Genomic DNA, 12,562 nt, shown 5'->3' on the forward strand with positions numbered 1-12,562 from the left:
TGAAAATTGTATTGCAGCAAACTGCATTGCATTGGAGTGCCTACTACAATAACCCAGAGCACGTGAAACTTCTCATCAAACATGATTCAAATATTGGAATTCCTGATATTGAAGGAAAAATCCCACTTCACTGGGCAGCTAACAACAAGGACCCTAGTGCAATCCACACGGTGAAATGTATTCTGGTAAGAAAGTCTGCAATATATGTATATAACACTTTCTCTCCATACTACTTTATATTTTTTTATTCTCATAAGATTTCTCATTTTGGTCCACTGACTCTTTGAGAATGAAATAATTTGCTTTTCCTAACATCCAGAACTTTGTAAGAAATAATCCTAAATATTTTTGCTGTCTTGAAAAGAGTTTGTTTGATTTCTATGGGTGAATGTCTTTGCTTGAAGTCTTGGAAGGGGGAAGGAAAGACTTAAAAGTTTTCATGGATAAAATGGCCAGTCATATTGCTCATTTCAGCTGCATTTTGCACACTGATTTCTTTGTTATGTGTCTTTCCTTCATAATTTAAAAGTTTATATCTAGTTATCTGTCTACTGAAAATTTTAGTTTAATTTGGTTTCTCAGGTTAGGATTCTGGGAAATATTTGATCAATTGTCAGTCAGCCCACAGTCAATTTGCTGAGAGACTTTCTATGTGATTTTGTGTATGAATTTAATACTGTTTCCTTGATAGCATATTCTCTCTTTCTGCAATATTTGAGTTTATCTTCTGCAGTGACAGTTATTATGGGTACAATGAAATCATATGCTCAGCCTGATTTTTACCTTGATTTTAATTTAGTGAAAATTTCTCAGCTTCACTAACATGGAAAGATACAGAAGCCGCCTCAATTTAAATTTTCTGTCACCTTAGAACAATCTTTCTGTATCTTTGTTTTTCAGAAGTAGACACATGATTAGCTGGCAAGCTGAGAACTTAAATATGAAAATGAAAACTTTCTTTGCTTTTTTTCAAATCACACTGACAATCTTACAGTTACTGATACTTTTTTTACTATAATAAATAGTTTTAGAGAAGATTCCAGCATCAAAGAGATTGCATTTCTGTAATACTGCTCTTTATTCGATATATTTGTAATTCGTATCCAGCTGTGAAATAATTTATTACAAAGTTTTGTCACGAACTTTGAATTTGTATCTGCTTTTCTGCCACCCTGGAGAAGTAAACTTGCTGCAAAAAATATATGGATCTTTGTATTTAACTACAGACTTTTTCAAACATTAGGCAGTCAAAAGACAAATATTTTTAAGGCTGTGATGTATTGGGGCTCAGACAAGAGCCTCACACCCACACAGGCACTCACTCACCTGTCCTCTTTCAAGGCAGAGAAAGTAGAAGGAAGGCAAGAAGTCTTGTGGATGAAGATAATGCCAGCCCAGTATAGAAAGCAAGAGCTGCATGCAGAAAAGGAAATTTATTCACTCTTCCCATCAGCAGGCAGATGTCAGCCACTTCCGGCAAAATGCAAAAAAAATCTTCAGCTTGCTTATTTGTGCTTGGGGAAACAAATGGTGTAGCCATGAACATCCTTGCTGCCCTCCCCCTGTCTCTGGGGGTTTTTGCTTAGCATGATATTATATGGTATGATGTATTGTTTGGGTCAGTTTGTGTCAAATGTCCCAGCTGTGCCCTGTCCCAATCTCTTGGCCGCCCTCAGCCCATTCACTGGGGTAAGCAGGGCAGCAGGATGTGAAAAAGAGGAATCCACAATAGCCAAAACATGGTTGTGTTATCAACAGTTTTAATCACAAAGTCCAGTTGCTGCAAGGAAAATTAACTTCATCCCAGACGGTTGTACAACAAAATAGCAAACATACTTGTCTCTCTACTGAAAGTGTTCTCAAAGATTCTCTTAGGTAATCCAGAATCATGAGCGTCCAGGATTTTTGGAATACTTTTTTGGTTTGTTTGTGTTTGTAGTTTTGTTTTGTTTTTTTTTAATCTGACAATGAAAAGAATCAGAGAATAGTTTGAGTTGGTAGGAAACTTTTTAAGGTCATCTAGTTTAACCACCCTGCCATGGGCAGGGGCATCTTCAACTACATCAGGTGGCCGAGGGCCCTGTCCAGCCCTTTGAACTCTCCCAGGACTGGGGAATCCACAGCTTCTCTGGGCAACCTGTTCCAGTGCCTCCCCACCCTCACAGTAGAATTTCTTCCTAATATCAAGTCTAAACCTGCTCTCAGTTTGAAATCATTCCCTCTTGTCCTGTCACTCCATGCCATTATAAATAGCCCTTCTCCAGGTTTCTTGTAGGCCCCCTTTAGGTACTGGAAGGCTGCTGTAAAGTGTTCTGGAGCCTTCTCTTCTGCATGTGAGAACTCTCCCAGCCTTTCTGCATAGGAGAGGTGCTCCATCCTCTAATAATCTTGGTGGCCTCCTCTGGACTCACTCCAACAGTTTGATATCTTGCCTGTGCTGGGGACCCCAGAGCTGGATGAAGGACTCCAAGTGGAGTCTCAGGAGAGCAGAACAGAGGAGCAGAATCCTCACCCTCCACCTTCTGACCACACTGCTTTTGGTGCAGCCCAGGACATGTATGGCCTTCTGGGCCACAGGCACACGTCCAGCCTCTTGTCCTTTACCCAGCACCCCCAAGCCCTTCCTGGCAAGGCTGCTCTTGGCCTGTTCAGCCCCCAGCCTGTGATAGTGCTGGGCTTGCCCTGACCCCTTGCCTTGCACCTTGCACTCACCTTCATTGAACTTCATGAGTTTCCCATGGGCCAACTCCTACTTCTTGAGCTTGGCCAGGTCCCTCTGTATGGTATCCCATCCCTCAGCCTTGTCAGCTGCACCACCCAGCTTGGTGTCATCTGCAGACTTGCTGAGGGTGCACTCAGTCCCTTCACCTGTGTCATTAATGAATGCATTAAATCTCACTGGTCCCAGCACAGCCTCCTGAGGGGCATCATTGTTTTCCATTGGGACATTGACACAGTGACTACTCCTCTGGATGCAACTGTCCAACCAATCCCTTATCCATCAAACAGCCCACCCATCAAATCTCTCCAATTTGTGGACAAGGATATTGTGGGGGAATGCATCAAAGGCTTTGCAGCAGTCCAGAAAAATAACATCCATAGCCATTCCCATTCCACTGATGTAGTCACTCCATCATAGAAGGCCACTGGGTTGGTCAGGCAGGGCTTGGTGAGCACCAGGTCCAGTGACCACATTCCCTCTGTTGGGGCTGTCTGTCACCTGTCTTGAGAAGTTATCCTGCATTCATCCCAGGCATCTCCTAGATTCCCAATAGCTCACCGGGCTGCTTCTCTGCAAATGACAAGGTGGTTGAAGTTCCCCAGCAGGACAAGAGCCTCCAGCACAATCCCTCCTGCAGCTGGAGCAAGAAGGCTTTGTCAGGAGGCTCTCCTTGGTCAGGCAGCCTGTAGTAGACACTGACCACAGGGTTCCTTTATTGCCTTGGTCTCTGATTCCTGCCTACAGCCTTTCTACCTCCTCATGGCTGTTCTCCAGGGACAGCACGTTGCAATCTATCCATCTATTGTAGAAAGCAACCCCTTTGAACCTTTTTCCTGTCCTGTAGCCACACACCAGTCATGGATTCATCCCACCAAGTTGCAGTAGTGGCAACTAGGTCGTGGCTTTCTTTTGGTCGTTTCCAGCTCCTCATGTTTGTTGCTCATGCTGGGTGCAGAGGTTTAGAGGCCCTTTGGCTGGGCTGAAAAGCGTGTGTTCTTGATTTCATCCAGGCTTTTTTATGCATCAGCTTAATTGTTTATATTGCAATTAGTTACATCTATATGTGCTTAATAACAGAGTAAGTTAATAACAAGTTTAAATGAAAAAGTAATTTAGCTATGCTGTAAAGTTGATGATAGAGGAATGTTGTTATTAGGTAATCAATCTGTTGACTGAATTTTGTTGAGTATAAATACCTTTTTGTGCTGGTGGTAGTGCCCTGAGTTCAATTCTGTAGTAAAAGCTTCTCTCCAAATCAAAGTGTTTTTCTTACTTGTCTTGAAGTGACAGAGCTTCACAGCGCAGACACAGCAGAGCTCACAGTCTTCCCCTCCTTTCTTAGCTGCTTTTCCCCATATTACCCAGTTCCAAGGCTATTGTCTAAGCATCATGTTTGATTCTCAGTCCTCTCTAGGCCTTCCAACTTTACAGTTTTTCACATTCCATATTGTATTTCTAATGGATGTACTCATAGAGTGAAAGTTTCTGTAATCTTGTGTTTTAAGGTATAATTGCATTTTTAAATTTGCAAAAAACCACCATCTTGTGGTGATAGCAGTATAAAAGGCAAGTGTCCATGTCACTGTTGCTTCCCCATTTTTAATCGCATCCAACCAAACCATTTCTATTTGCTTTTTTTAAGCATCGTGCCATTGCCCAAACAGCAGTGAGGTATCAGTGTCTGCTTCCAGACTACCTTTGGTGCCTACTGGCCAAGTTATGAAAAACAACACTGCTATTGTTTCTCTCTCATTATTTTTAACACTGTGGAAGAATTCCCCAGAAAATTTTTTTTTCTCTAATATCCCACTTTGAATTCTCCAGCACTGCTTTACAAAAACTTGACAAGAGTTTAGCTGCTGGTTTTATTGAGACCACAGTCTATGGTACTGAAAAATACTGTCTTGTTTTTCTGTACTCTGCCCTCTGGGTGTGGCCAAATATTGTCTTCTGTTTATAAATTCTTAAAATTAAGGCTCATCTTTCTGTTTGGTATTTGTGTAGTACATAGTCCAATGGTATTGTCAAAATAAACAATTATGAAAAGAGCTGTGCTGAATGCTGAGAAAGTAGGTTGGGTGTGCAGGGGTGACAGCTGGGCACAAATCGGTTATATCTGATACTGAAATCCATGAAATACTGCCAAAACTGAACTCAACATATGTAGAAAGTAAACATGTGAAGTAGAGAGAAACTCTAATCTGGAGATCCTCTCATGGTCAACTTCCTTTTCCACCTTTCCAGATTGTGCTTGGTTACGTGAAAAACGTTGGGAAGATTTAAGGAGAAAAGAACAGCATAAGGTTCCATTATTATGATGGAAGCAACTGCTTAGTACCCTCTGTCTATTTTGTATCTCTTCTCTTTTTTTATTCTTCATGGTAAGAGACATGACATTTGTTTATACCACACTTTCCATTATTGCCTACAATTCCATTGTTCTAATTGCCACAGAAAAATGCTTAGCTTCTGTTTCTTCTCTGTATTGTGCTTAAAATATTAATACAGTATGACAGTTTAATTATAGCTAACCAAACCCACTTAAAATCTAAAGAAATTATACTTGTGAATGTAGGCAGAAACAGACTTAGAAAATTTTAATTTAGGTGGCCAAAAAATTCAAAACACATGAATACTTTTAGATTAGAATATAAATAGTGGCTTTGTCATTGGAGAATCTGTACCGTTTTGCATAAATAACACTTTTGAGTATGGGTATATTTCTTGGCAACATCAGTGATTTTAAGCCAGGAGTTTTAGGATTCATTTATTTAGGATGTTGTTGTGCTTCTGGAAGGCTTGAAAATTAGCTGTCAGGATTACATCAGCAAATTATGAGTGATTTGTTTTCTTGTTTGTCCATTTTGTTCAAACACATTTTCCTCTGGTGGACTTAGCATTTCAGTAATAACTTCTGTGCCTGTTATAATTCATGTTTAGCCACTCTTCAAAGTGATTCTCATAAAATGAATTTTTGCAGTAGGCTCTATGCTCCCCCTGCTGAGCTCTGTGAATAGACAAAAAGTAAGCATATTATCAGTTAGCTTTCTCTTCAGAAATATTTGAGTTAGGGAGCAACATACAAGCTTTCACTGTAGTGGTTCAGGTAAATGCTTTTGAATGCTTGTCAAAAGAACTGTTATGCAGGCTTTGATTATTGTGTTTTGTGCGTGTAATAATGTTAAGTTTGATTGCATTTTTAGTTGAGAGTCATATTTATCAATTTTGATGTTTTTAATAGTTTATGGTTATTGTACTGATGACTACATATATTAGTGAGCTCCAATGTGTTTTATGTTAATTTTTGACTCTAACAAAATATGGTTGATGCTACTGATACCTAATCTAAAACTGATGGTTTTTGTCTGAGATGGGGAGCTTAATTAGCATTTAATTAGCATTGGCAGATGTTATTACTCAGATACTGTACATCATCTTTGAAAAGGCATGCACAACAGGAGAGGTGCCTGAGGACTGGAGGAAAGCCAGTATCACTCCAGTGTTTTGACAAAGCCTGGAGAAGACTGAGAGGGGATCTTATCAATGACAAATACTTTAAGTGTGGATGTCAAGAGGATGGAGCCAGACACTTTTCAGTGGTGCTCAGCAACAGGAAAAGGGGCAATGGTACAAACTGAAACATGGAATTCCCATTTGGATATGAAGGAAGCATCTTTACTGAGATGAAAAGTGAGCATTGGAACAAGCTGCCTAGAGAGGTTGTGGAGTCTTCTTCTCAGGAGATATTTGAAACCTACCTGGGCTTAATTCTGTGCAACCTGCTGTGGTTGAACCTGCTGTAGTGGGGGGTTGGATTTGATGATCTCCAGAGATCCTTTCCAACACCAACCATTCTGTGATGCTGTGATTTGCATACAGTGTGCAATGTATGTAGCTCCTTAGATCTAGAAAACTTACATTAACCAAATATTAGGAGGTTTAACTTGGCACTGTAAGGAAGCAAACAGTAAGAAACAAAGAATTAGGGCATTGCAGAGTTGAAGTTACTACTGCTGTATTGAATTAGCCAGATTGCACTTAGAAAATATAGTGAAATATGACTCTAAATGTTTGGAGGGTTTTGAGGGTTTATTTATCCATTACATAGAAAATATAGATTGTACAACTTTGGGCAATTAGTATTTGCGTAGAAACCATAATTCTGGAATTTCCTTTTTTCTTCTTGACTTATTGTTCTCAATGTCAGATATTTGTTTTCCATGTAATAGTTACTACACATCAAGTAATGCAAATGCAAGTGATTCTGCAGCCAATTTGTGTACCTTGTGGAGCCAAAAGGAAAGATTGCAGTTAGTTTCATGAGAAAGGGGTCAGGAACTTGCTTTTACAGTTAAGAAGCTGCACTTACCACAATTCCTTGCTCCTCTTTCATAAATGTATTGTGATATAAAGTGTGACTCTGTATTTTCAGGAGGTTTGCTTTTCTCTCTTATCATGGGTTAAAATCCCCTCTAGTGTTGGAAGTTAAAAGTCTCAGGATTACATTCCCTTTTAATTCTGCATAGGGTTCCCATGATTTCACTGATTTGTTCTGAATTCTTGGAGATGGAAAAGCAGACTCACTCCCTCTGATTTACTTAAACTCTTGTTTTGACAATCTGCTTCAACTCTAGATGATGTGTCCTGCATCCTGAGGATGCAGATACAATGCTGTATTATTGTTTACCACTTTTTTTAGTAATACCTCTTTTTTTCAGAAAAGTGATGTTTAAAGTTTGTGTTTCATGGGCCTTTATGATATTTGCCATTTGAAGATCTCTCAGATGCTAAGATGATGTTCATTTTTATCTGTTCCGGTGTTCTGCCTGAAAAAGAGTCAGGGAGAGAAATCTGTATAGAAAAACATTTGACAGATGAAATTGTTCAAATACAAAACTATATAGCTAGAGACCTTATGTGAAAGTAATTTAGCATATTTTTAAGAAAAGGTGATGAAAAGTCAAGTTACATTTATTAATGCTTATGTTACATGATCAAGTGACTAATCATGAAACTTTAAAAGACGTTTTAATTCAAAATTAAGCCCATTAGAAGTAGATGCATTATTAGAAGTACTCTCTCACTTCTATCCTGTCAGCTAGAGACGTAAACCCCTCCTTTGGAAATACTTTAGGGGTATAAAACACTAGAAGAATATTATAGCAAAAGTCATAAAATTAACTTGTGCAAAAAGGGAAGTGTTGTTGGAGAAAATCTGAAGATAGAGATGTCATTTTCAACTTGTAAATCATGTAAGAATTTCTAGTTATTTTCATAAGAGCCAGAGTCAATCTTTTAATGATCTGTTTAAGGAACCGCATACACAGCAGACCGGTAGGACTATGGGGTATGTACCAGAAATCTGGTCTTGTACAATAATTAAGTATAAAAAAACATTCCATAAGAAATACTTGAAAGTACCCTATACTGTAACAAAAGCATTTGGTTGTGGACCTACTTTCTACTGAACAAGGACAGTGTATCTCTCTGAAAAAGCACCTGTAAAGGTTGTATAGGTTTTCTTTTAAATTTAAATATTCTTAGAATTTTGTTGTTTCTTTTATTTTTAAGGAAGCTGCACCTACAGAATCTCTGCTTAACTGGCAAGACTATGAAGGACGAACTCCTCTTCATTTCGCTGTTGCAGATGGGAATGTAGCAGTTGTGGATGTCCTGACCTCCTATGAAGGCTGCAATGTGACATCTTATGACAACTTGTTTCGAACTCCCCTCCACTGGGCAGCCTTACTTGGTAAACTGGACAGTGCTGAAGTCACTTAGTCATTAATTAACTGTACTGCTTAATCTTTCTCTTTGATTTTTATTTAATTCCAGCCTGGCAGTATGATAATTAATCTCTTAAAGCAAGAAGAGTTTCTGCTCAACCAGGATTAGAAGCTTGCGTGTAGACTGCTTATTTTAGCATCAGATTCTCCAAAGCATTGTACAATGCATCGCTTCAACAGGTTATATATGCTGATGATTTCAGAACAATTAGGGTGCATTGAGATCATTCTTGCATATTCAGCTTTGATCATATGTTAAAAAAACCAGATGCTCTGGAGCAGTGGTGTCTGAAGTGGGGTATGCACAGCCCAGCATGAAAGCAACACAATCTATGGGAGTGCATGAAGAAAATGCCAGAGTTCATTTTTTTATCTGAAAAGATAATTTGACTAATGTTTCATATAGATTTAAGCTAGTACCCTTGTTTGATCCATATGTAAGATGGTCACATGGGGTTTGCAGGGTGCCTGGGGAAGCTGAGCTGTTCCACAGTGCAGAGTGGTTGATGGTGGCATCATGAGTCTCATGCTCACTTTCAGCCTACTGTGATGTTCTGCAGTTCATGTCGGCCTGGTTAAGTGGATTTATGATTATATTATCTAGTTTTTATTAAACTACTCCTCACAAACTAAATAAGGGCTTAAGAAGATTCCCACAAAGAAAATGCAGATACTCTGATACTGCCAGCACAAGTAAACAACAAAAAATGGCAGAGTTGACACTTCTAGTATAAGCTCTTCATCAGACACGCTATGATAATCTAATCAGATCTGACAAGGAGTTTTATTTGTATAGAGTTCTTTTCTGTTTAGATTGTTACCCTGAGACTCAGACACTCTGTAAATTGTAACCTTGCATATGTGAATTTTGATTTGTGTTTACAAAAACTGGATCCTTGCAAAACAAGTTAAAACGTGATTAAATGTAAATAGTCTAAATGCAGAGAAACACAACCCCTAAAATGACAGACACAAAAATAATATGATTTAGAAAATTTACCTCCTATTTCCATTCAGGAGGAAAAAATAACCACTGGATAAAAGAATCTTCAAACAATCTCTCTCCCCTTTTAACTGGCTTCATCCCAATGATCCTTTGGGACACTGCAGACAAAGAATGCCAATATAAGAATCAGAATCAGATGTTCACTGGAGCAAGTTACTGCAACTCCAGTGGCAGTATACATGTAATTTGATTATGTTTATTAAAACAAAAAAGAGGGAAGGGTGTTCTCAAATTTGTATATATGTAGGGATATTGAATTTTAACAGAGAAATTGTGAAGCTTTTTAAGTGTCACAGGATCGGCTTTCCAAAGAAATAGTCATTATCACTTGGTTCTGTCCAAGAAGCAAAATTTATTGCATTTTGAAATTGATTGTATTTGAGGGAAGTTTTGTCTGTTGGAAAAATGGATTGTCTAATCATTGTAGAATAAAGGGGGAAGATGTGCCAAGCCCTCCAGACTATTTTGTGAACCTGATGAGGTCTCTAGGTGGCATATGCTCTTTGGGAATTTCTGATTAGTAAATCATGATTAATTTTCAGGGTTACAGTTTTAAGTTGAAGGTGATGTTCTATGTAGGTCTTAAAGAGAGTGAGATGTTACTATAGAGGTTAACAATAGGAGATTTAAAGCAGTGCAGGGAGGCTGCCACAACTTTTCTTAGATGTGATGGGTTGCAGGTGACTGCATCTTAAAGGCATTGCTGCTTCTCTTAGCTTTTCTTTTTGCATAGATAAAAGTCTTACCAGTTACATCTCTGCTAAATGAAAGTACAACAGTAATGACAGTTCTTGACCCCAAGAAATGAGTTTTAATCTTTACATTAATGGCCAAGTGAGATTCACCTTTGCACCCAATACAATTTTTTTTAACTCCTCAAGCCTCATTCTCATAGATAATTTAGCTAGACCATGTCCTCATTATGAAGTTAGGTTCCCTTTTTCTGGTTGTCTGTCCTGAAAGTTCAGGAATCTTTTTTGTCAGGCTCGGTACTCCTAAGGTTTTTCTGCTAGGATTTCACTCCAAAGCAACTTCTTCCAGTGAACCTCAATTTACTTCTTAGACTCTTCAGGTGGGAGTAGAATAGCAACATTATATCTCTTTTTTTTTTTTTTTTTCATTTTTGTTGTTGTTGTAGGAAGGGACAGAATAATGTGATGTTTTGTATCCTGCGTTCTCTTAATGGCTGGCAAGAAAGAAGAGCCTTCCTGTACACCCTAAGGCCCCTAGTAAGAAAAAATGCTCTCATAACTCTTCATCCTTTTTGACCCAAGTTACCATTTTCTCCCATTTCTGATACTTCTGTACGTATAAAGTGTCAAAGTGCCATTTCACAAAAGTGGGCTTGCCTAGTCCTCCATGTCTTAGGTTTTAAAGAGCTACCGAGCACAACTGTGTCACAGCTTCATTCTGGAACTGTTGGTGGTTTCATTAAAAATAATCTATTGCTAGCGGGAAGGTTTACCTACCTTTTTATTTATTCTGAAGTGATTCAAGACAACTGTGCAAAAGTAACAAGGGGCAAAATTGATTGCTTTTCTGACATATGAGGTACTGGAGGTTTTCACCTGTAAAATCAGAGTGGTTTCATAGTATTGCTTGAAATACCAAATCATTAAGATACTCTGTGAGCTGCATATGCTGACAGGAACAAGTATATGAACGGACTGGTTGACTTTAGTGGCAATATACTGTATTTGTCTTTGTTTTCCTGTCTGTGAAGTGAATATAAAGTTTACCCATCCTCCAAAAGTGTTGTGATTTTAATCTCAAAATATTTTGATCAGTTTTTCTGAAGGAGTTGTGTGTGAGCTTGTTTATAGCAGCTGGTAGTAGACTAGCCTCTGATTGTGCTATACATTCTTGGATGAAATTTTGGTTAAATAAAACCTGAGTGAAGAATTTACACTTGATTTCTGTAAAGCAGTGTGATGTGTGATGAAATTGTCAACATTGATTTAGCTTGTCTTTTAATGCAGATGGACAAATGCTCATCATCATCAGCCTATGCTCACTTTACTGTTTCTGACTGACCTGTCACTCAAATGCAGCATTTCAACTAAGTTGTTATAAGCTTTTTTGGAAATATTCAACCACTTCATTATGAAGTTAATATCATAGCTACTGGACCAGTTGCTGCTGGTTTCTTTATTTAGGGAAAAGCTCTAGTGATTTTGATTAAAAGAAATTTTGTATTTATAAGTCATTCTGATTTATAGACACTCCTCAAAAATGACAATACAGAGTAGGGCACTGGACCACTATTGGGAATAAAGTACATGCCAGACTTAATAGTTCAAATATCAAGTCTTATGTTTCTCTCTTACATTTAAACTATAATGGCTACAACAGAAATATGTGACTATTTGTGCAAGTCTGTTCATTTTATTATTCATTTTATTATGTTTTGTCTCAGTTTAGGTTTTTCATTTGTCAATGATGGGGTTTTTTTACCTTTTTCTTAAGTAAGCTTTTTAGTGACTTTAGGATTTGATACCAGTTTGTTTTTATTACATTATTTTTCTCAGGTCATGCACAGATTGTCCATCTCTTACTAGAAAGAAATAAGTTTGGAACTATCCCATCTGATAGTCAAGGTGCAACACCCCTACATTATGCAGCACAGAGCAACTTTGCTGTAAGTAGAACATACCCTAAATGTGAAGTAAACATATTTTGCTGAAATCTTTATAGTTTAGCAGAGTGTTTGAGTTGTTTTTGAAATCATATAAACACAGTGTTGTTGGCATGAGTTAATTCAGAGTTCTCCTATGTAATCTGATACCAATGTGGTTGATTTCAAACTATTAAAGATAGATGTACAAAAACTAACTTTCTTTACAAAAAAGGCCCTTTGAGCTGTATGTTTGCATCACAAAATACGATAGTCATTCAGTTACTTCAACAGAAAGCAGAATGGCACCTACTATTTCACAGTGCTTTCAGGTTTTAGGGCTCATTATAATGAAGTCTAAGCAGTTATGAGATATCTAGAGTAAGATGACCTGTAGGAATATTTGCACAGCTGCTGCAGGACCAGTCAAACCA

General features: G+C 38.1%; 1 protein-coding gene across 2 annotated transcripts in view; it reads left to right on the forward strand.

Annotated features, from left to right (window-relative positions):
- The window catches only part of INVS (inversin), an 82,829-nt gene that overhangs the window by 38,314 nt on the left and 31,953 nt on the right, over positions 1-12,562 (forward strand). The window contains exons 5-7 of one of the 2 annotated variants that reach the window (XM_054284895.1): positions 18-185; positions 8,294-8,474; positions 12,043-12,152. In XM_054284895.1, coding sequence (XP_054140870.1) covers positions 18-185; positions 8,294-8,474; positions 12,043-12,152 — 459 coding nt within the window. Of the gene's footprint in view, positions 1-17; positions 186-5,043; positions 5,104-8,293; positions 8,475-12,042; positions 12,153-12,562 lie in introns of those variants that run through there. The other variant, XM_054284896.1, reaches the window with a different exon arrangement.

The sequence above is a fragment of the Melozone crissalis genome, unplaced genomic scaffold (genome assembly GCF_028551555.1).
Source record: "Melozone crissalis strain CALT ecotype California unplaced genomic scaffold, PUWL_Pcris_2 ptg000042l_1, whole genome shotgun sequence".
NCBI classification, from domain to species: domain Eukaryota; kingdom Metazoa; phylum Chordata; class Aves; order Passeriformes; family Passerellidae; genus Melozone; species Melozone crissalis.